The sequence below is a fragment of the Toxotes jaculatrix genome, chromosome 18 (genome assembly GCF_017976425.1).
Source record: "Toxotes jaculatrix isolate fToxJac2 chromosome 18, fToxJac2.pri, whole genome shotgun sequence".
NCBI classification, from domain to species: domain Eukaryota; kingdom Metazoa; phylum Chordata; class Actinopteri; family Toxotidae; genus Toxotes; species Toxotes jaculatrix.
This window is the reverse complement of record NC_054411.1, coordinates 2,590,423-2,612,832: the sequence shown is the minus strand read 5'-3', so window position 1 is coordinate 2,612,832 and position 22,410 is coordinate 2,590,423. Positions and strand designations below refer to the sequence as shown.

Sequence of the window (22,410 nt, the reverse complement as noted above, 5' to 3'; positions counted from 1 at the left end):
AGGTCGAAAAAATTTTTGACTTTTTTTGTCCGAAAAAAACGACATACTATACTATGACGTTTTTTATGACTTTTGGAGGTCGAAAAAATTTTTGACTTTTTTTGTCCGAAAAAAACGCCTTACTATACTATGACGTTTTTTATGACTTTTGGAGGTCGAAAAAATTTTTGACTTTTTTTGTCCGAAAAAAACGCCATACTATACTATGACGTTTTTTATGACTTTTGGAGGTCGAAAAATTTTTTGACTTTTTTTGTCCGAAAAAAACGACATACTATACTATGACGTTTTTTATGACTTTTGGAGGTCGAAAAAAATTTTGACTTTTTTTGTCCGAAAAAAAACGCCTTACTATACTATGACGTTTTTTATGACTTTTGGAGGTCGAAAAATTTTTAGACTTTTTTTGTCCGAAAAAAACGCCTTACTATACTATGATGTTTTTTATGACTTTTGGAGGTCGAAAACATTTTTGACTTTTTTTGTCCGATTTTGACGCCTTACTATACTATGACGTTTTTTATGACTTTTGGAGATCGAAAAAATTTTTGACTTTTTTTGTCCGAAAAAAACGGCATACTATACTATGACGTTTTTTATGACTTTTGGAGATCGAAAAAATTTTTTTTACTTTTTTTGTCCGAAAAAAACGCCTTACTATACTATGACGTTTTTTATGACTTTTGGAGGTCGAAAAATTTTTTGACTTTTTTTGTCCGAAAAAAACGCCATACTATACTATGACGTTTTTTATGACTTTTGGAGGTCGAAAAATTTTTAGACTTTTTTTGTCCGAAAAAAACGCCTTACTATACTATGACGTTTTTTATGACTTTTGGAGGTCGAAAAAATTTTTGACTTTTTTTGTCCGAAAAAAACGCCTTACTATACTATGACGTTTTTTATGACTTTTGGAGGTCGAAAAAAATTTTGACTTTTTTTGTCCGAAAAAAACGACATACTATACTATGACATTTTTTATGACTTTTGGAGGTCGAAAAAATTTTTGACTTTTTTTGTCCGAAAAAAACGCCTTACTATACTATGACGTTTTTTATGACTTTTGGAGGTCGAAAAAATTTTTGACTTTTTTTGTCCGAAAAAAACGCCATACTATACTATGACGTTTTTTATGACTTTTGGAGGTCGAAAAATTTTTTGACTTTTTTTGTCCGAAAAAAACGACATACTATACTATGACGTTTTTTATGACTTTTGGAGGTCGAAAAAAATTTTGACTTTTTTTGTCTGAAAAAAAACGCCTTACTATACTATGACGTTTTTTATGACTTTTGGAGGTCGAAAAATTTTTAGACTTTTTTTGTCCGAAAAAAACGCCTTACTATACTATGATGTTTTTTATGACTTTTGGAGGTCGAAAACATTTTTGACTTTTTTTGTCCGATTTTGACGCCTTACTATACTATGACGTTTTTTATGACTTTTGGAGATCGAAAAAATTTTTGACTTTTTTTGTCCGAAAAAAACGGCATACTATACTATGACGTTTTTTATGACTTTTGGAGATCGAAAAAAATTTTTTTACTTTTTTTGTCCGAAAAAAACGCCTTACTATACTATGACGTTTTTTATGACTTTTGGAGGTCGAAAATTTTTTTGACTTTTTTTGTCCGAAAAAAACGCCATACTATACTATGACGTTTTTTATGACTTTTGGAGGTCGAAAAAATTTTTGACTTTTTTTGTCCGAAAAAAACGCCTTACTATACTATGACGTTTTTTATGACTTTTGGAGGTCGAAAAATTTTTTGACTTTTTTTGTCCGATTTTGACGCCTTACTATACTATGACGTTTTTTATGACTTTTGGAGATCGAAAAAATTTTTGACTTTTTTTGTCCGAAAAAAACGCCTTACTATACTATGACGTTTTTTATGACTTTTGGAGGTCGAAAATTTTTTTGACTTTTTTTGTCCGATTTTGACTCCTTACTATACTATGACGTTTTTTATGACTTTTGGAGATCAAAAAATTTTTTGTCCGAAAAAAACGCCTTACTATACTATGACGTTTTTTATGACTTTTGGAGGTCGAAAAAATTTTTGACTTTTTTTGTCCGAAAAAAACGCCTTACTATACTATGATGTTTTTTATGACTTTTGGAGGTCGAAAAATTTTTTGACTTTTTTTGTCCGAAAAAAACGCCTTACTATACTATGACGTTTTTTATGACTTTTGGAGGTCGAAAAATTTTTTGACTTGTTTTGTCCGAAAAAAACGACATACTATACTATGACGTTTTTTATGACTTTTGGAGGTCGAAAAAATTTTTGACTTTTATTGTCCGAAAAAAACGCCTTACTATACTATGACGTTTTTTATGACTTTTGGAGGTCGAAAAAATTTTTGACTTTTTTTGTCTGAAAAAAACGCCTTACTATACTATGACGTTTTTTATGACTTTTGGAGGTCGAAAAATTTTTAGACTTTTTTTGTCCGAAAAAAACGCCTTACTATACTATGACGTCTTTTATGACTTTTGGAGGTCGAAAAATTTTTTGACTTTTTTTGTCCGATTTTGACGCCTTACTATACTATGACGTTTTTTATGACTTTTGGAGATCGAAAATTTTTTTGACTTTTTTTGCCAAAAAAAACCGCCATACTATACTATGACGTTTTTTACGACTTTTGGAGGTCGAAAAATTTTTTGACTTTTTTTGTCCGAAAAAAACGCCTTACTATACTATGACGTTTTTTATGACTTTTGGAGGTCGAAAAATTTTTAGACTTTTTTTGTCCGAAAAAAACGCCTTACTATACTATGATGTTTTTTATGACTTTTGGAGGTCGAAAACATTTTTGACTTTTTTTGTCCGATTTTGACGCCTTACTATACTATGACGTTTTTTATGACTTTTGGAGATCGAAAAAATTTTTGACTTTTTTTGTCCGAAAAAAACGGCATACTATACTATGACGTTTTTTATGACTTTTGGAGATCGAAAAATTTTTTTTTACTTTTTTTGTCCGAAAAAAACGCCTTACTATACTATGACGTTTTTTATGACTTTTGGAGGTCGAAAAATTTTTTGACTTTTTTTGTCCGAAAAAAACGCCATACTATACTATGACGTTTTTTATGACTTTTGGAGGTCGAAAAAATTTTTGACTTTTTTTGTCCGAAAAAAAACGCCTTACTATACTATGACGTTTTTTATGACTTTTGGAGGTCGAAAAATTTTTTGACTTTTTTTGTCCGATTTTGACGCCTTACTATACTATGACGTTTTTTATGACTTTTGGAGATCGAAAAAATTTTTGACTTTTTTTGTCCGAAAAAAACGCCTTACTATACTATGACGTTTTTTATGACTTTTGGAGGTCGAAAATTTTTTTGACTTTTTTTGTCCGATTTTGACTCCTTACTATACTATGACGTTTTTTATGACTTTTGGAGATCAAAAAATTTTTTGTCCGAAAAAAACGCCTTACTATACTATGACGTTTTTTATGACTTTTGGAGGTCGAAAAAATTTTTGACTTTTTTTGTCCGAAAAAAACGCCTTACTATACTATGATGTTTTTTATGACTTTTGGAGGTCGAAAAATTTTTTGACTTTTTTTGTCCGAAAAAAACGCCTTACTATACTATGACGTTTTTTATGACTTTTGGAGGTCGAAAAATTTTTTGACTTGTTTTGTCCGAAAAAAACGACATACTATACTATGACGTTTTTTATGACTTTTGGAGGTCGAAAAAATTTTTGACTTTTATTGTCCGAAAAAAACGCCTTACTATACTATGACGTTTTTTATGACTTTTGGAGGTCGAAAAAATTTTTGACTTTTTTTGTCTGAAAAAAACGCCTTACTATACTATGACGTTTTTTATGACTTTTGGAGGTCGAAAAATTTTTAGACTTTTTTTGTCCGAAAAAAACGCCTTACTATACTATGACGTCTTTTATGACTTTTGGAGGTCGAAAAATTTTTTGACTTTTTTTGTCCGATTTTGACGCCTTACTATACTATGACGTTTTTTATGACTTTTGGAGATCGAAAAATTTTTTGACTTTTTTTGCCAAAAAAAACCGCCATACTATACTATGACGTTTTTTATGACTTTTGGAGGTCGAAAAATTTTTTGACTTTTTTTGTCCGAAAAAAACGCCTTACTATACTATGACGTTTTTTATGACTTTTGGAGGTCGAAAAATTTTTAGACTTTTTTTGTCCGAAAAAAACGCCTTACTATACTATGACGTTTTTTATGACTTTTGGAGGTCGAAAAAAATTTTGACTTTTTTTGTCCGAAAAAAACGCCTTACTATACTATGACGTTTTTTATGACTTTTGGAGGCCGAAAATTTTTTTGACTTTTTTTGTCCGATTTTGACTCCTTACTATACTATGACGTTTTTTATGACTTTTGGAGATCAAAAAATTTTTTTACTTTTTTTGCCCGAAAAAAACGCCTTACTATACTATGACGTTTTTTATGACTTTTGGAGGTCGAAAAAATTTTTGACTTTTTTTGTCCGAAAAAAACGCCTTACTATACTATTACGTTTTTTATGAGTTTTGGAGGTCGAAAAAATTTTTGACTTTTTTTGTCCGAAAAAAACGCCTTACTATAGTATGATGTTTTTTATGACTTTTGGAGGTCGAAAAATTTTTTGACTTTTTTTGTCCGATTTTGACGCCTTACTATACTATGACGTTTTTTATGACTTTTGGAGATCGAAAAAATTTTTGACTTTTTTTGTCCGAAAAAAACGCCATACTATACTATGACGTTTTTTATGACTTTTGGAGATCGAAAAATTTTTTGACTTTTTTTGCAAAAAAAAAAACGCCATACTATACTATGACGTTTTTTATGACTTTTGGAGGTCGAAAAATTTTTTGACTTTTTTTGTCCGATTTTGACGCCTTACTATACTATGACGTTTTTTATGACTTTTGGAGGTCGAAAAATTTTTTGACTTTTTTTGTCCGAAAAAAACGCCTTACTATACTATGACGTTCTTTATGACTTTTGGAGGTCGAAAAATTTTTTGACTTTTTTTGTCCGAAAAAAACGCCTTACTATACTATGACGTTTTTTATGACTTTTGGAGGTCGAAAAATTTTTTGACTTGTTTTGTCCGAAAAAAACGACATACTATACTATGACGTTTTTTATGACTTTTGGAGGTCGAAAAAATTTTTGACTTTTATTGTCCGAAAAAAACGCCTTACTATACTATGACGTTTTTTATGACTTTTGGAGGTCGAAAAAATTTTTGACTTTTTTTGTCTGAAAAAAACGCCTTACTATACTATGACGTTTTTTATGACTTTTGGAGGTCGAAAAATTTTTAGACTTTTTTTGTCCGAAAAAAACGCCTTACTATACTATGACGTCTTTTATGACTTTTGGAGGTCGAAAAATTTTTTGACTTTTTTTGTCCGATTTTGACGCCTTACTATACTATGACGTTTTTTATGACTTTTGGAGATCGAAAAATTTTTTGACTTTTTTTGCCAAAAAAAACCGCCATACTATACTATGACGTTTTTTACGACTTTTGGAGGTCGAAAAATTTTTTGACTTTTTTTGTCCGAAAAAAACGCCTTACTATACTATGACGTTTTTTATGACTTTTGGAGGTCGAAAAATTTTTAGACTTTTTTTGTCCGAAAAAAACGCCTTACTATACTATGACGTTTTTTATGACTTTTGGAGGTCGAAAAAAATTTTGACTTTTTTTGTCCGAAAAAAACGCCTTACTATACTATGACGTTTTTTATGACTTTTGGAGGTCGAAAAAATTTTTGACTTTTTTTGTCCGAAAAAAACGCCTTACTATACTATGACGTTTTTTATGACTTTTGGAGGTCGAAAAAAATTTTGACTTTTTTTGTCCGAAAAAAACGCCTTACTATACTATGACGTTTTTTATGACTTTTGGAGGCCGAAAATTTTTTTGACTTTTTTTGTCCGATTTTGACTCCTTACTATACTATGACGTTTTTTATGACTTTTGGAGATCAAAAAATTTTTTTACTTTTTTTGCCCGAAAAAAACGCCTTACTATACTATGACGTTTTTTATGACTTTTGGAGGTCGAAAAAATTTTTGACTTTTTTTGTCCGAAAAAAACGCCTTACTATACTATGACGTTTTTTATGAGTTTTGGAGGTCGAAAAAATTTTTGACTTTTTTTGTCCGAAAAAAACGCCTTACTATAGTATGATGTTTTTTATGACTTTTGGAGGTCGAAAAATTTTTTGACTTTTTTTGTCCGATTTTGACGCCTTACTATACTATGACGTTTTTTATGACTTTTGGAGATCGAAAAAATTTTTGACTTTTTTTGTCCGAAAAAAACGCCATACTATACTATGACGTTTTTTATGACTTTTGGAGATCGAAAAATTTTTTGACTTTTTTTGCAAAAAAAAAAACGCCATACTATACTATGACGTTTTTTATGACTTTTGGAGGTCGAAAAATTTTTTGACTTTTTTTGTCCGATTTTGACGCCTTACTATACTATGACGTTTTTTATGACTTTTGGAGGTCGAAAAATTTTTTGACTTTTTTTGTCCGAAAAAAACGCCTTACTATACTATGACGTTCTTTATGACTTTTGGAGGTCGAAAATTTTTTTGACTTTTTTTGTCCGATTTTGACGCCTTACTATACTATGACGTTTTTTATGACTTTTGGAGATCAAAAATTTTTTTGACTTTTTTTGCCCGAAAAAAACGCCTTACTATACTATGACGTTTTTTTATGACTTTTAGAGGTTGAAAAAAATTTTGACTTTTTTTGTCCGAAAAAAACGCCTTACTATACTATGATCTTTTTTATGACTTTTGGAGGTCGAAAAAATTTTTGACTTTTTTTGTCCCAAAAAAAACGCCTTACTATACTATGACGTTTTTTATGACTTTTGGAGGTCGAAAAAATTTTTGACTTTTTTTGTCCGAAAAAAACGCCTTACTATACTATGACGTTTTTTATGACTTTTGGAGGTCGAAAAAAATTTCGACTTTTTTTGTCCGATTTTGACGCCTTACTATACTATGACGTTTTTTTATTACTTTTGGAGATCAAAAATTTTTTTGACTTTTTTTGTCCGAAAAAAACGCCATACTATACTATGACGTTTTTTATGACTTTTAGAGGTCGAAAAAATTTTTGACTTTTTTTGTCCGAAAAAAACGCCATACTATACTATGACGTTTTTTATGACTTTTGGAGGTCGAAAAAATTTTTGACTTTTTTTGTCCGAAAAAAACGCCTTACTATACTATGACGTTTTTTTATTACTTTTGGAGATCGAAAAATTTTTTGACTTTTTTTGTCCGAAAAAAACGCCATACTATACTATGACGTTTTTTATGACTTTTAGAGGTCGAAAAATTTTTTGACTTTTTTTGTCCGAAAAAAACGCCATACTATACTATGACGTTTTTTATGACTTATGGAGGTCGAAAAAATTTTTGTTCGATTTTGACGCCTTACTATACTATGACGTTTTTTATGACTTTTGGAGGTCGAAAAAATTTTTGACTTTTATTGTCCGAAAAAAACGCCTTACTATACTATGACGTTTTTTATGACTTTTGGAGGTCGAAAAAATTTTTGACTTTTTTTGTCTGAAAAAAACGCCTTACTATACTATGACGTTTTTTATGACTTTTGGAGGTCGAAAAATTTTTAGACTTTTTTTGTCCGAAAAAAACGCCTTACTATACTATGACGTCTTTTATGACTTTTGGAGGTCGAAAAATTTTTTGACTTTTTTTGTCCGATTTTGACGCCTTACTATACTATGACGTTTTTTATGACTTTTGGAGATCGAAAAATTTTTTGACTTTTTTTGCCAAAAAAAACCGCCATACTATACTATGACGTTTTTTATGACTTTTGGAGGTCGAAAAATTTTTTGACTTTTTTTGTCCGAAAAAAACGCCTTACTATACTATGACGTTTTTTATGACTTTTGGAGGTCGAAAAATTTTTAGACTTTTTTTGTCCGAAAAAAACGCCTTACTATACTATGACGTTTTTTATGACTTTTGGAGGTCGAAAAAAATTTTGACTTTTTTTGTCCGAAAAAAACGCCTTACTATACTATGACGTTTTTTATGACTTTTGGAGGCCGAAAATTTTTTTGACTTTTTTTGTCCGATTTTGACTCCTTACTATACTATGACGTTTTTTATGACTTTTGGAGATCAAAAAATTTTTTTACTTTTTTTGCCCGAAAAAAACGCCTTACTATACTATGACGTTTTTTATGACTTTTGGAGGTCGAAAAAATTTTTGACTTTTTTTGTCCGAAAAAAACGCCTTACTATACTATTACGTTTTTTATGAGTTTTGGAGGTCGAAAAAATTTTTGACTTTTTTTGTCCGAAAAAAACGCCTTACTATAGTATGATGTTTTTTATGACTTTTGGAGGTCGAAAAATTTTTTGACTTTTTTTGTCCGATTTTGACGCCTTACTATACTATGACGTTTTTTATGACTTTTGGAGATCGAAAAAATTTTTGACTTTTTTTGTCCGAAAAAAACGCCATACTATACTATGACGTTTTTTATGACTTTTGGAGATCGAAAAATTTTTTGACTTTTTTTGCAAAAAAAAAAACGCCATACTATACTATGACGTTTTTTATGACTTTTGGAGGTCGAAAAATTTTTTGACTTTTTTTGTCCGATTTTGACGCCTTACTATACTATGACGTTTTTTATGACTTTTGGAGGTCGAAAAATTTTTTGACTTTTTTTGTCCGAAAAAAACGCCTTACTATACTATGACGTTCTTTATGACTTTTGGAGGTCGAAAAATTTTTTGACTTTTTTTGTCCGAAAAAAACGCCTTACTATACTATGACGTTTTTTATGACTTTTGGAGGTCGAAAAATTTTTTGACTTGTTTTGTCCGAAAAAAACGACATACTATACTATGACGTTTTTTATGACTTTTGGAGGTCGAAAAAATTTTTGACTTTTATTGTCCGAAAAAAACGCCTTACTATACTATGACGTTTTTTATGACTTTTGGAGGTCGAAAAAATTTTTGACTTTTTTTGTCTGAAAAAAACGCCTTACTATACTATGACGTTTTTTATGACTTTTGGAGGTCGAAAAATTTTTAGACTTTTTTTGTCCGAAAAAAACGCCTTACTATACTATGACGTCTTTTATGACTTTTGGAGGTCGAAAAATTTTTTGACTTTTTTTGTCCGATTTTGACGCCTTACTATACTATGACGTTTTTTATGACTTTTGGAGATCGAAAAATTTTTTGACTTTTTTTGCCAAAAAAAACCGCCATACTATACTATGACGTTTTTTACGACTTTTGGAGGTCGAAAAATTTTTTGACTTTTTTTGTCCGAAAAAAACGCCTTACTATACTATGACGTTTTTTATGACTTTTGGAGGTCGAAAAATTTTTAGACTTTTTTTGTCCGAAAAAAACGCCTTACTATACTATGACGTTTTTTATGACTTTTGGAGGTCGAAAAAAATTTTGACTTTTTTTGTCCGAAAAAAACGCCTTACTATACTATGACGTTTTTTATGACTTTTGGAGGTCGAAAAAATTTTTGACTTTTTTTGTCCGAAAAAAACGCCTTACTATACTATGACGTTTTTTATGACTTTTGGAGGTCGAAAAAAATTTTGACTTTTTTTGTCCGAAAAAAACGCCTTACTATACTATGACGTTTTTTATGACTTTTGGAGGCCGAAAATTTTTTTGACTTTTTTTGTCCGATTTTGACTCCTTACTATACTATGACGTTTTTTATGACTTTTGGAGATCAAAAAATTTTTTTACTTTTTTTGCCCGAAAAAAACGCCTTACTATACTATGACGTTTTTTATGACTTTTGGAGGTCGAAAAAATTTTTGACTTTTTTTGTCCGAAAAAAACGCCTTACTATACTATGACGTTTTTTATGAGTTTTGGAGGTCGAAAAAATTTTTGACTTTTTTTGTCCGAAAAAAACGCCTTACTATAGTATGATGTTTTTTATGACTTTTGGAGGTCGAAAAATTTTTTGACTTTTTTTGTCCGATTTTGACGCCTTACTATACTATGACGTTTTTTATGACTTTTGGAGATCGAAAAAATTTTTGACTTTTTTTGTCCGAAAAAAACGCCATACTATACTATGACGTTTTTTATGACTTTTGGAGATCGAAAAATTTTTTGACTTTTTTTGCAAAAAAAAAAACGCCATACTATACTATGACGTTTTTTATGACTTTTGGAGGTCGAAAAATTTTTTGACTTTTTTTGTCCGATTTTGACGCCTTACTATACTATGACGTTTTTTATGACTTTTGGAGGTCGAAAAATTTTTTGACTTTTTTTGTCCGAAAAAAACGCCTTACTATACTATGACGTTCTTTATGACTTTTGGAGGTCGAAAATTTTTTTGACTTTTTTTGTCCGATTTTGACGCCTTACTATACTATGACGTTTTTTATGACTTTTGGAGATCAAAAATTTTTTTGACTTTTTTTGCCCGAAAAAAACGCCTTACTATACTATGACGTTTTTTTATGACTTTTAGAGGTTGAAAAAAATTTTGACTTTTTTTGTCCGAAAAAAACGCCTTACTATACTATGATCTTTTTTATGACTTTTGGAGGTCGAAAAAATTTTTGACTTTTTTTGTCCCAAAAAAAACGCCTTACTATACTATGACGTTTTTTATGACTTTTGGAGGTCGAAAAAATTTTTGACTTTTTTTGTCCGAAAAAAACGCCTTACTATACTATGACGTTTTTTATGACTTTTGGAGGTCGAAAAAAATTTCGACTTTTTTTGTCCGATTTTGACGCCTTACTATACTATGACGTTTTTTTATTACTTTTGGAGATCAAAAATTTTTTTGACTTTTTTTGTCCGAAAAAAACGCCATACTATACTATGACGTTTTTTATGACTTTTAGAGGTCGAAAAAATTTTTGACTTTTTTTGTCCGAAAAAAACGCCATACTATACTATGACGTTTTTTATGACTTTTGGAGGTCGAAAAAATTTTTGACTTTTTTTGTCCGAAAAAAACGCCTTACTATACTATGACGTTTTTTTATTACTTTTGGAGATCAAAAAATTTTTTGACTTTTTTTGTCCGAAAAAAACGCCATACTATACTATGACGTTTTTTATGACTTTTAGAGGTCGAAAAATTTTTTGACTTTTTTTGTCCGAAAAAAACGCCATACTATACTATGACGTTTTTTATGACTTATGGAGGTCGAAAAAATTTTTGTTCGATTTTGACGCCTTACTATACTATGACGTTTTTTATGACTTTTGGAGGTCGAAAAAATTTTTAACTTTTTTTGTCCGATTTTGACGCCTTACTATACTATGACGTTTTTTATGACTTTTGGAGGTCGAAAAAATTTTTGACTTTTTTTGCCCGAAAAAAACGCCTTACTATACTACGACGTTTTTTATGACTTTTGGAGGTCGAAAAAATTTTTGACTTTTTTTGTCCGAAAAAAAGGCCATACTATACTATGACGTTTTTTATGACTTTTGGAGGTCGAAAATTTTTTTGACTTTTTTTGTCCGAAAAAAACGCCATACTATACTATGAACGTTTTTTATGACTTTTGGAGGTCGAAAAAATTTTTGTTTCGACTTTGACGCCTTACTATACTATGACGTTTTTTATGACTTTTGGAGGTCGAAAAAAAATTTGACTTTTTTTGCCCGAAAAAACGCCTTACTATACTATGACGTTCTTTATGACTTTTGGAGGTCGAAAATTTTTTTGACTTTTTTTGTCCGATTTTGACGCCTTACTATACTATGACGTTTTTTATGACTTTTGGAGATCAAAAATTTTTTTGACTTTTTTTGCCCGAAAAAAACGCCTTACTATACTATGACGTTTTTTTATGACTTTTAGAGGTTGAAAAAAATTTTGACTTTTTTTGTCCGAAAAAAACGCCTTACTATACTATGATCTTTTTTATGACTTTTGGAGGTCGAAAAAATTTTTGACTTTTTTTGTCCCAAAAAAAACGCCTTACTATACTATGACGTTTTTTATGACTTTTGGAGGTCGAAAAAATTTTTGACTTTTTTTGTCCGAAAAAAACGCCTTACTATACTATGACGTTTTTTATGACTTTTGGAGGTCGAAAAAAATTTCGACTTTTTTTGTCCGATTTTGACGCCTTACTATACTATGACGTTTTTTTATTACTTTTGGAGATCAAAAATTTTTTTGACTTTTTTTGTCCGAAAAAAACGCCATACTATACTATGACGTTTTTTATGACTTTTAGAGGTCGAAAAAATTTTTGACTTTTTTTGTCCGAAAAAAACGCCATACTATACTATGACGTTTTTTATGACTTTTGGAGGTCGAAAAAATTTTTGACTTTTTTTGTCCGAAAAAAACGCCTTACTATACTATGACGTTTTTTTATTACTTTTGGAGATCAAAAAATTTTTTGACTTTTTTTGTCCGAAAAAAACGCCATACTATACTATGACGTTTTTTATGACTTTTAGAGGTCGAAAAATTTTTTGACTTTTTTTGTCCGAAAAAAACGCCATACTATACTATGACGTTTTTTATGACTTATGGAGGTCGAAAAAATTTTTGTTCGATTTTGACGCCTTACTATACTATGACGTTTTTTATGACTTTTGGAGGTCGAAAAAATTTTTAACTTTTTTTGTCCGATTTTGACGCCTTACTATACTATGACGTTTTTTATGACTTTTGGAGGTCGAAAAAATTTTTGACTTTTTTTGCCCGAAAAAAACGCCTTACTATACTACGACGTTTTTTATGACTTTTGGAGGTCGAAAAAATTTTTGACTTTTTTTGTCCGAAAAAAAGGCCATACTATACTATGACGTTTTTTATGACTTTTGGAGGTCGAAAATTTTTTTGACTTTTTTTGTCCGAAAAAAACGCCATACTATACTATGAACGTTTTTTATGACTTTTGGAGGTCGAAAAAATTTTTGTTTCGACTTTGACGCCTTACTATACTATGACGTTTTTTATGACTTTTGGAGGTCGAAAAAAAATTTGACTTTTTTTGCCCGAAAAAACGCCTTACTATACTATGACGTTCTTTATGACTTTTGGAGGTCGAAAATTTTTTTGACTTTTTTTGTCCGATTTTGACGCCTTACTATACTATGACGTTTTTTATGACTTTTGGAGATCAAAAATTTTTTTGACTTTTTTTGCCCGAAAAAAACGCCTTACTATACTATGACGTTTTTTTATGACTTTTAGAGGTTGAAAAAAATTTTGACTTTTTTTGTCCGAAAAAAACGCCTTACTATACTATGATCTTTTTTATGACTTTTGGAGGTCGAAAAAATTTTTGACTTTTTTTGTCCCAAAAAAAACGCCTTACTATACTATGACGTTTTTTATGACTTTTGGAGGTCGAAAAAATTTTTGACTTTTTTTGTCCGAAAAAAACGCCTTACTATACTATGACGTTTTTTATGACTTTTGGAGGTCGAAAAAAATTTCGACTTTTTTTGTCCGATTTTGACGCCTTACTATACTATGACGTTTTTTTATTACTTTTGGAGATCAAAAATTTTTTTGACTTTTTTTGTCCGAAAAAAACGCCATACTATACTATGACGTTTTTTATGACTTTTAGAGGTCGAAAAAATTTTTGACTTTTTTTGTCCGAAAAAAACGCCATACTATACTATGACGTTTTTTATGACTTTTGGAGGTCGAAAAAATTTTTGACTTTTTTTGTCCGAAAAAAACGCCTTACTATACTATGACGTTTTTTTATTACTTTTGGAGATCAAAAAATTTTTTGACTTTTTTTGTCCGAAAAAAACGCCATACTATACTATGACGTTTTTTATGACTTTTAGAGGTCGAAAAATTTTTTGACTTTTTTTGTCCGAAAAAAACGCCATACTATACTATGACGTTTTTTATGACTTATGGAGGTCGAAAAAATTTTTGTTCGATTTTGACGCCTTACTATACTATGACGTTTTTTATGACTTTTGGAGGTCGAAAAAATTTTTAACTTTTTTTGTCCGATTTTGACGCCTTACTATACTATGACGTTTTTTATGACTTTTGGAGGTCGAAAAAATTTTTGACTTTTTTTGCCCGAAAAAAACGCCTTACTATACTACGACGTTTTTTATGACTTTTGGAGGTCGAAAAAATTTTTGACTTTTTTTGTCCGAAAAAAAGGCCATACTATACTATGACGTTTTTTATGACTTTTGGAGGTCGAAAATTTTTTTGACTTTTTTTGTCCGAAAAAAACGCCATACTATACTATGAACGTTTTTTATGACTTTTGGAGGTCGAAAAAATTTTTGTTTCGACTTTGACGCCTTACTATACTATGACGTTTTTTATGACTTTTGGAGGTCGAAAAAAAATTTGACTTTTTTTGCCCGAAAAAACGCCTTACTATACTATGACGTTTTTTATGACATTTTGAGGTCGAAAAAATTTTTGACTTTTTTTGTCCGAAAAAAACGCCATACTATACTATGACGTTTTTTATGACTTTTGGAGGTCGAAAAAATTTTTGACTTTTTTTGTCCGAAAAAAACGCCATACTATGACGTTTTTTATGACTTTTGGAGGTCGAAAAAATTTTTGACTTTTTTTGTCCGAAAAAAACGCCATACTATACTATGACGTTTTTTATGACTTTTGGAGGTCGAAAATTTTTTTGACTTTTTTTGTCCGATTTTGACGCCTTACTATACTATGACGTTTTTTATGACTTTTGGAGATCGAAAAATTTTTTGACTTTTTTGTCCGAAAAAAACGCCTTACTATACTATGACGTTTTTTATGACATTTTGAGGTCGAAAAAATTTTTGACTTTTTTTGTCCGAAAAAAACGCCTTACTATGACGTTTTTTATGACTTTTGGAGGTCGAAAAAAATTTCGACTTTTTTTGTCCGAAAAAAACGCCATACTATACTATGACGTTTTTTATGACTTTTGGAGGTCGAAAAAATTTTTTACTTTTTTTGTCCGAAAAAAACGCCTTACTATACTATGACGTTTTTTATGACTTTTGGAGGTCGAAAAAAATTTTGACTTTTTTTGTCCGAAAAAAACGCCTTACTATACTGACGTTTTTTATGACTTATGGAGGTCGAAAAAATTTTTGTTCGATTTTGACGCCTTACTATACTATGACGTTTTTTATGACTTTTGGAGGTCGAAAAATTTTTTGACTTTTTTTGTCCGATTTTGACGCCTTACTATACTATGACGTTTTTTATGACTTTTGGAGGTCGAAAAAAATTTTGACTTTTTTTGCCCGAAAAAACGCCTTACTATACTACGACGTTTTTTATGACTTTTGGAGGTCGAAAAAATTTTTGACTTTTTTTGTCCGAAAAAAAGGCCATACTATACTATGACGTTTTTTATGACTTTTGGAGGTCGAAAAATTTTTGACTTTTTTTGTCCGAAAAAAACGCCATACTATACTATGAACGTTTTTTATGACTTTTGGAGGTCGAAAAAATTTTTGTTCGATTTTGACGCCTTACTATACTATGACGTTTTTTATGACTTTTGGAGGTCGAAAAAAAATTTGACTTTTTTTGCCCGAAAAAACGCCTTACTATACTATGACGTTTTTTATGACATTTGGAGGTCGAAAATTTTTTTGACTTTTTTTGACCGATTTTGACGCCATACTATACTATGACGTTTTTTATGACTTTTGGAGGTCAAAAAAAATTTTGACTTTTTTTGTCCGATTTTGACGCCTTACTATACTATGACGTTTTTTATGACATTTAGAGGTCGAAAAAAATTGTGACTTTTTTTGCCCGAAAAAAACGCCATACTATACTATGACGTTTTTTATGACATTTTGAGCTCGAAAAATTTTTTGACTTTTTTTGCACGAAAAAAACGCCATACTATACTATGACGTTTTTTATGACTTTTGGAGGTGAAAAATTTTTTTGACTTTTTTTGTCCAATTTGGACGCCTTACTATACTATGACGTTTTTTATGACATTTTGAGGTCGAAAAAAATTTTGACTTTTTTTGTACGATTTTGACGCCTATGACGTTTTTTATGACTTTTGGAGGTGAAAAAATTTTTTGACTTTTTTTGTCGGATTTTGACGCCTTACTATACTATAACGTTTTTATGACATTTTGAGGTCGAAAAAATTTTTGATTTTTTTTGCCCGAAAAAAAACGCCATACTATACTATGACGTTTTTTATGACATTTTGAGGTCGAATTTTTTTTTGACTTTTTTTGCCCCGAAAAAGACGCCTTACTATACTATGACGTTTTTTATGACTTTTGGAGGTGTAAATAATTTTGACTTTTTTTGTCCGATTTTGACGCCTTACTATACTATGGCGTTTTTTATGACTTTTGGAGGTCAAAAAAAAAATTTGACTTTTTTTGGCCGATTTTGACGCCTTACTATACTATGACGTTTTTCATGACATTTTGTTGGCATATTTTAAAGCCTTACTATATTATAATGATTTTTAAGATATTTTGAGGTCTTACTAAAATATGACGGGACTTCACAAGATATTAAACACTCACTTAAAACCACCAAATCTGCTCCCCCTCTTACCCTGGAGTCCCACTCGTTGAGGGTCTTGATGTTGATGAAGGACACTTCTCCGTTAGCACCGGTCATCACTCCATCATGCTCACAGCGGACGATCAGATCGATGTCGTCTCCAAGCTTCCAGTGACGGTACCTGAAACACAAAGACAAGACAATCAGCTTGAAAGGAAACAGTTATTACATCTAATGACGCTGATGTATGCCAGTGTGTGTTCAGACTTACAGATGTACACAACAAATACTACTTAAAATGTTTGACGTTACTGGATATTACTATGAGGTTGGTTTTGCTTAATAAAAATCAATTAAAAAAGCAACTGTTATTGCACTGCAACTTCCCAGAAATCCTTCTTCTCATATGAAAAGAAAAAGATATGGGTACAGTGATAAACCCCTGATGTCTATGGTAAAACTAAGACCCAAGACTCAGTTGAGAACCGAGGATTTACTTTAAAAAGTAAATAAATCAGCCAACAGTAAACCAAACAGCGCAGTTCAGTGCCTACCTGTAGGCCACAGATGCCACCTCACTCTTGTCCATGTCCTCCTCCACAAATGGGTTGGAGTTAGGAAACTTGTACCGTTCTCCACCCTGAATGAAAGAGAATATGGGTGCTATAACTTTGGTGACTAAAGAATTTTATCACAACAAAACGTTCTGCTGTCATTGAATCTGACATGTAAACTGTGTGTGTTTGTACCATTCGTAAACACTGCTGGCTGAAGTTGTGGTTGATGTATGTGGCCTCCATCGCCAGGTTACGGGGGGAGTTGAAGGAGTTGCCCTCATCCTGCGGTGGCTCGTTGGCAGTCTCGCTCACAGTTAGCAAATCTAAGAGGGAGAGTTACACGTTAGTGTTACAGCAACACAACACAGACTTAAAATAGTGGCCACGTCATTACAGGCCTTTATATGAGAATTTATTGTACGAACACCAATGATTTCAGGATGTGATCAACTGTCAGCAGCTCTCATGAAGTCTTACCAAAGTCAGAGTTGTCTCTCTTGTCAAAGAACAGCTTATTGCCCACTCTCTGCACAATGATGTCCCAAGAGTTGACTGAGCGTGTGCAGCACATCAAAGTGGCCAAGATGGCGTCAGTGGCAAACACATTACCCTGAGTCTTCGCCAGCTGGAGTTACAAAGAAAGAAAGGAAAAGATTACTGAATGTTAATAAAATAGCGGCCAACAAAAGTTCACAGCCTCTTTCAGACAATTCAATTGTCTGTCTGAATAAAGTCGCCTGCTTTAGTAGCAGCAATGTTCTGTATTCCACATCTGAAAAGGGCTCATGCTGTGTTTCCAGGAACATCTCATTATACTAAAAAAAAGAAAAAAAAAGCCTTTAGACCTTGCGGATGACAGGATCATCGGTGGTAGTAACGGTGTGGAAGATCCTCTTGATGCTTTTCAGTTGCTTTTCATTGCGGGTTGTAATGCGGTCAAAAGCTTTATCATAGTACTCCAAGGCACCGCAGCACTCGCTGGAGGAAACAGGAAACAACAGTTCATCATCATCACCTGTGGTTCACCTCTGAAACGAGCTTAACAAGTCACGACAAAGAGCAGGTCAGTTTCACTTACATGTCAACAGGGTCAGCCACCTCCATGTACCTCATCTTCATCAGCCTGGGGAAGTCCATCTCCTCTTTCACCTCCCAGTCGCTCCTCACCTCCACAGAGGAATCTCTGGGCTTCAGCTGGGCCTTGATGAACACGGGTGTGGAGGGAGAGAGAGATCATAATGTTGATGTTAGTAAAAATCACTGCAATGGAAGAATCAACACACCCTGCTACAAGGACACAGAGAATTCCCTCACTGACAAAAAACATGTTTTTGACAACTTTTTATTTACATTTGGAAATCCTAAAAAACAATTGATGCATTTTCAAAATAGATGCTGGTTAATTTTCAGTCAAAAAGCTTATTGTTGTAGCTCTAATCACATAACAAAAGTCAATTAACTGACAAATACCTGGGATTTCTGGTCCCACTTCTGACGGACACCAAATTGCTTCTGGAACTTCTTCTGCAGGCGCATTCGATCCCTGAAAAGACAAACGCTCGAGGTGAAATCAAAGTCTTTACGATCTGTGGGTACAAACTGTGCAAATGTAATCTCTGCGATCCTTCTGTTCTTCTGTGGAACCCGAAAAAAAAAGAGAAAGACGGCACAAAATGAGCTGAAACAGGACATTTGCTTCAGGCAGAGCTTTGTCAGAATCTCACCTCTCCTTTTGCTTGGCACTCTTCGGGAGCGTCTGCATGTTGAACTGAGTCAGGTTCCTTCGGTCCTTATCCCTGCGCAGATTCCTCTGTTGAAACAATTATCTTGTTATTAGACTAATCAAAATATAATACAAAACACTTATATTTCAAATCAACTCATACTTCACAGTTTCTGCAGGGTTCACCAAATTAAAAACTGTTTAATATCACAGAGAACTCAATATTAAACCTGCTGTATGATCATACCAAAACAATAAAATAAAATAATAATAATGAAAAGAATAAACAGCCTTGAGCAAGCACAATCCACTGTTGTACCAGTGTCACCTGTAATTAAAACTATTATCTACAGCCAAATTTAAGATATAATTACTGAACCGAACTCAGTGTTTTAAACACCTGCAGACACCCTGTGACATTCAGAGTTCAGTGTTTCTGTGGCTTTAACATGTCTTACCTGAGCAAACCTCATGCGGTTCCTCTGGTAGGCCGTCTTCTGGGTCTTGGCAGTGTCCACCAGCTGGAAGCTCGTCTCGTCCTCCTCATGAAAGTAGGCATACTGACTGCCGCCTCCGAACTGAGAGGAATACTTATCTGATGACAAAATACGTACATAACAGCATAAGAAATCAACTTAAACCAACTGGATATCAACAGATTTACAGAAATATTGTTGTCTCACTCACTTGTGTATCTCTTGTCTTGATAAGTTGCTCCAGTCCAGTCAGCAACCTGAGAGGGAAAACTCACAGCGTAAGGGAAACTGGAAAACGACCTCAGGACAACTTGGCTCTTTCAACTGAGAACTTTAGAAGTATCTGATGTGAGAGAACAAACCTTTCCCAGACGGTCTCCTTTGCTGAAAGGCTGGTAGGGCATGTCTTTAAACTTCTCTGGGACCGCACAAGGACCCCATCCGGACGGATTGTCCTGGATCACAGGGGCGTGGAACTTCGCCATGGCCTGAGGTTAAAGTGAACAAGACAAGGCTTCTGTGACCAAACAGCAAAACTAAAAGTATTTCCCAACAACAAGATGACACATGCACAGGGTCTCAGGCAATGAGCACTGATCTCTTCAGCAATGCACTAAAATAAATAGGCACTGATCAGCTTGCGCAGTGGCCTGGTCATCACTGACCCGTGAACACCAATTAACTAACAATCATTCTTATCCTCTTCACTAAGTTCTTAATTACTTTTTACAGACTAACATAGCCTGTAAAATATCAGCTAAATAGAGCTGCAACAACTAATCAATCTAAAGAAAATTAATCAACAACTATTCTGATGATCGAATCATCTTTTTAGTCACTTCGAAAGTAAAAAAGCCAAACATTTTCTGGTCCCAGACATCTGAAGACAAGTTTAATACTTGAAGTCTCTAATCACAATTGTTGTTGACAAATCAGTGAATCTACTTATCATCTCAAGCACTGGCTCAAATCACTTTCTACTATTACCCTGTAGGTGAGTCGTCTATAGTTTTTCCTTTTAACGGGACAGACTGCTCATCTGGATTTTACACTTCATTTGTTATCATGCACATTATTTAACCTTTGATCACATGTGTTATTCACCTGCATCACTGTTTTTTGTGAAAATGGATGGAACACATTCACAAAATGTTAGCACAATGAAAAGACATTGACTCAGAACTTTCACTGGAATAACATTTTTTAATAAAATTAAATCTTAATCTTATGTTTAATCTTTAAATGAAAAATACCACTCTTTCACGATTACGCTGCAGTAACTTCAGAAAACAATCTGTTACTTTCAGAGAGCCTGGAAGAATCAACGCTGAGAATATATGATTGTACAGCTAACGGTGGCTAAAGCTAACGCGAGTCATCCTGCCAGGTGGCCGCCCTAGCATGGCTAGGCTAACTGACAAACGGGCTGCTAACACTCTGGCAGAACCCTCTGGAGTTTAGCTCCACACACACGACCGAAAAAATAAGATTTTTATACGTCTGTACGTGTTCTACTGTGGTCTCACCGTGACTGATATGACACCGTGCCAAGCTGTTCAATTCCTCCGGTCCTCACACGCTAAGAAACCCCGACACACCGCCGGAGTCAAAGGAAGTGGATTCTCGCCGTAAAGCAAAAAGAATATTGTTCCTGCCGAATTACAAGTGCAGCTGTCGTAATGTAAAAGGAGCGGTTCACTAATGGCTGTATCAAGAGAAATACTTCCACTATCACTATTTCCACTATTTAAACTATTTCCACTACTACTACTACTACTACTTACTACTAATGTCGTTAAGTAAAAAGTACAATATGTCCTTCTGAATTAAAGTGCCTCAAATTTGCATTTAAGTACAGCTCTTGAGTGGATGTACTTAGTTACTTTCCATCACAGAGTTACATATTTTACAAAAAGTTTTTTGTTAGATTTCTCCCAGTGTGCCCTGTATATATAAGGTAGTTTGCATTGATGTTGAGCTGACGTTGTCATGTAGTATATGCATTAGCACGCATGACATACTTTCAGTTTTAACTGGAAGTATGAGTTCAGAACCAGAAGCTGTTGTGATTACTCGCTGTAACCACCAGATGGCAGGAATACACACTTTTTGTCCAAGGTAAACAGAGATGAAACCAGAGAGAGGAAGGCCGAGGATTGATCAACATACCTTACAACTTTGTTCCCTTTTAGTGAAGAATTTTACTTATCTGTAGGCATGAATTAATTACAGGCATGTAATCATGGCTGCATTGTGCATTGTTGACCTTGAGCAGTGGAGGGTGCTAATTGCTCTGCTACACAATGCAGCATTTGGATAAAGAAATGCATTTGTTGTTTGCATCCTCGCTTTTCGTTTCCGTCTCCTTATTTTACCCAGGACATGTGAAGTCACCAGATTTAAAAAAAACAGCTCAGTCAAGCTTCATTCATTATCAATGCATTTTAATTTTCCTTTTGAATATTATGGTAAACAGATAATTAGACAGTGTATATACCTTACTTACATACACAGACTCACAGAGCTGTCAGAAGAGCTTTAGAAGTGTAAATCAGACCTGCGTGTGATTCTGTACTTTTCCAGAAAGATAACTGAGCATCTCATTTGTGCTCAATGAGACAAACGCACTGATCCTCTCTGCTGTCACTCATCAGACCTCAAGTGTCTTCTAAACTAATCCCTGGATCCAATTAAGATGTTATTCATGCACTGCAAAAGTCAGAAAACCCGATTAACATACGTAAAGGTGGTTGTCTGTGTGACAGATGGTGATTACACATAGAAATATAGACACATAGTCTATTCATGGAATATTTCTCTTGAACAATAACAAACCTTTGATCCTAACTGCATATAACAGCTGTAATCTCTGCAAGATATCCTGCCATTTTTCACATTTTCTAAGTTGCATCATCACCTGGCAGCTGGGCTGTGAGTCATATCACTGTCGTCCTTCAAGGATTCTTGGAGCAGCGCTCACCACAGATGGCAAACCCAGTGTCTGCATAAGTCATATTCATTATGTGTCTTAATGGGGACAAGACTGTGGCTGATAATTTCTGTTGACTAGACCGAATGTTGGTCACATCCTCACACTGACTTGAATGT

General features: G+C 32.8%; 1 protein-coding gene across 1 annotated transcript in view; it reads right to left on the bottom strand.

Annotated features, from left to right (window-relative positions):
• eif3d (eukaryotic translation initiation factor 3, subunit D) overlaps window positions 1-20,978 on the bottom strand; it is a 46,063-nt gene extending 25,085 nt beyond the window's left edge. Inside the window, exons 1-12 of the mRNA XM_041063212.1 lie at window positions 20,829-20,978; window positions 19,665-19,790; window positions 19,514-19,559; window positions 19,285-19,421; window positions 18,828-18,913; window positions 18,574-18,646; window positions 18,182-18,303; window positions 17,949-18,081; window positions 17,581-17,728; window positions 17,296-17,426; window positions 17,101-17,186; window positions 16,598-16,727 (exon numbers count right to left, since the gene is read on the bottom strand). Of these exons, the coding sequence (XP_040919146.1) occupies window positions 16,598-16,727; window positions 17,101-17,186; window positions 17,296-17,426; window positions 17,581-17,728; window positions 17,949-18,081; window positions 18,182-18,303; window positions 18,574-18,646; window positions 18,828-18,913; window positions 19,285-19,421; window positions 19,514-19,559; window positions 19,665-19,787 (1,215 nt within the window). The 5' untranslated portion in view covers window positions 19,788-19,790; window positions 20,829-20,978. The remainder of the gene's footprint in view (window positions 1-16,597; window positions 16,728-17,100; window positions 17,187-17,295; window positions 17,427-17,580; window positions 17,729-17,948; window positions 18,082-18,181; window positions 18,304-18,573; window positions 18,647-18,827; window positions 18,914-19,284; window positions 19,422-19,513; window positions 19,560-19,664; window positions 19,791-20,828) is intronic.
• Between the last annotated feature and the right edge of the window lie 1,432 nt (window positions 20,979-22,410).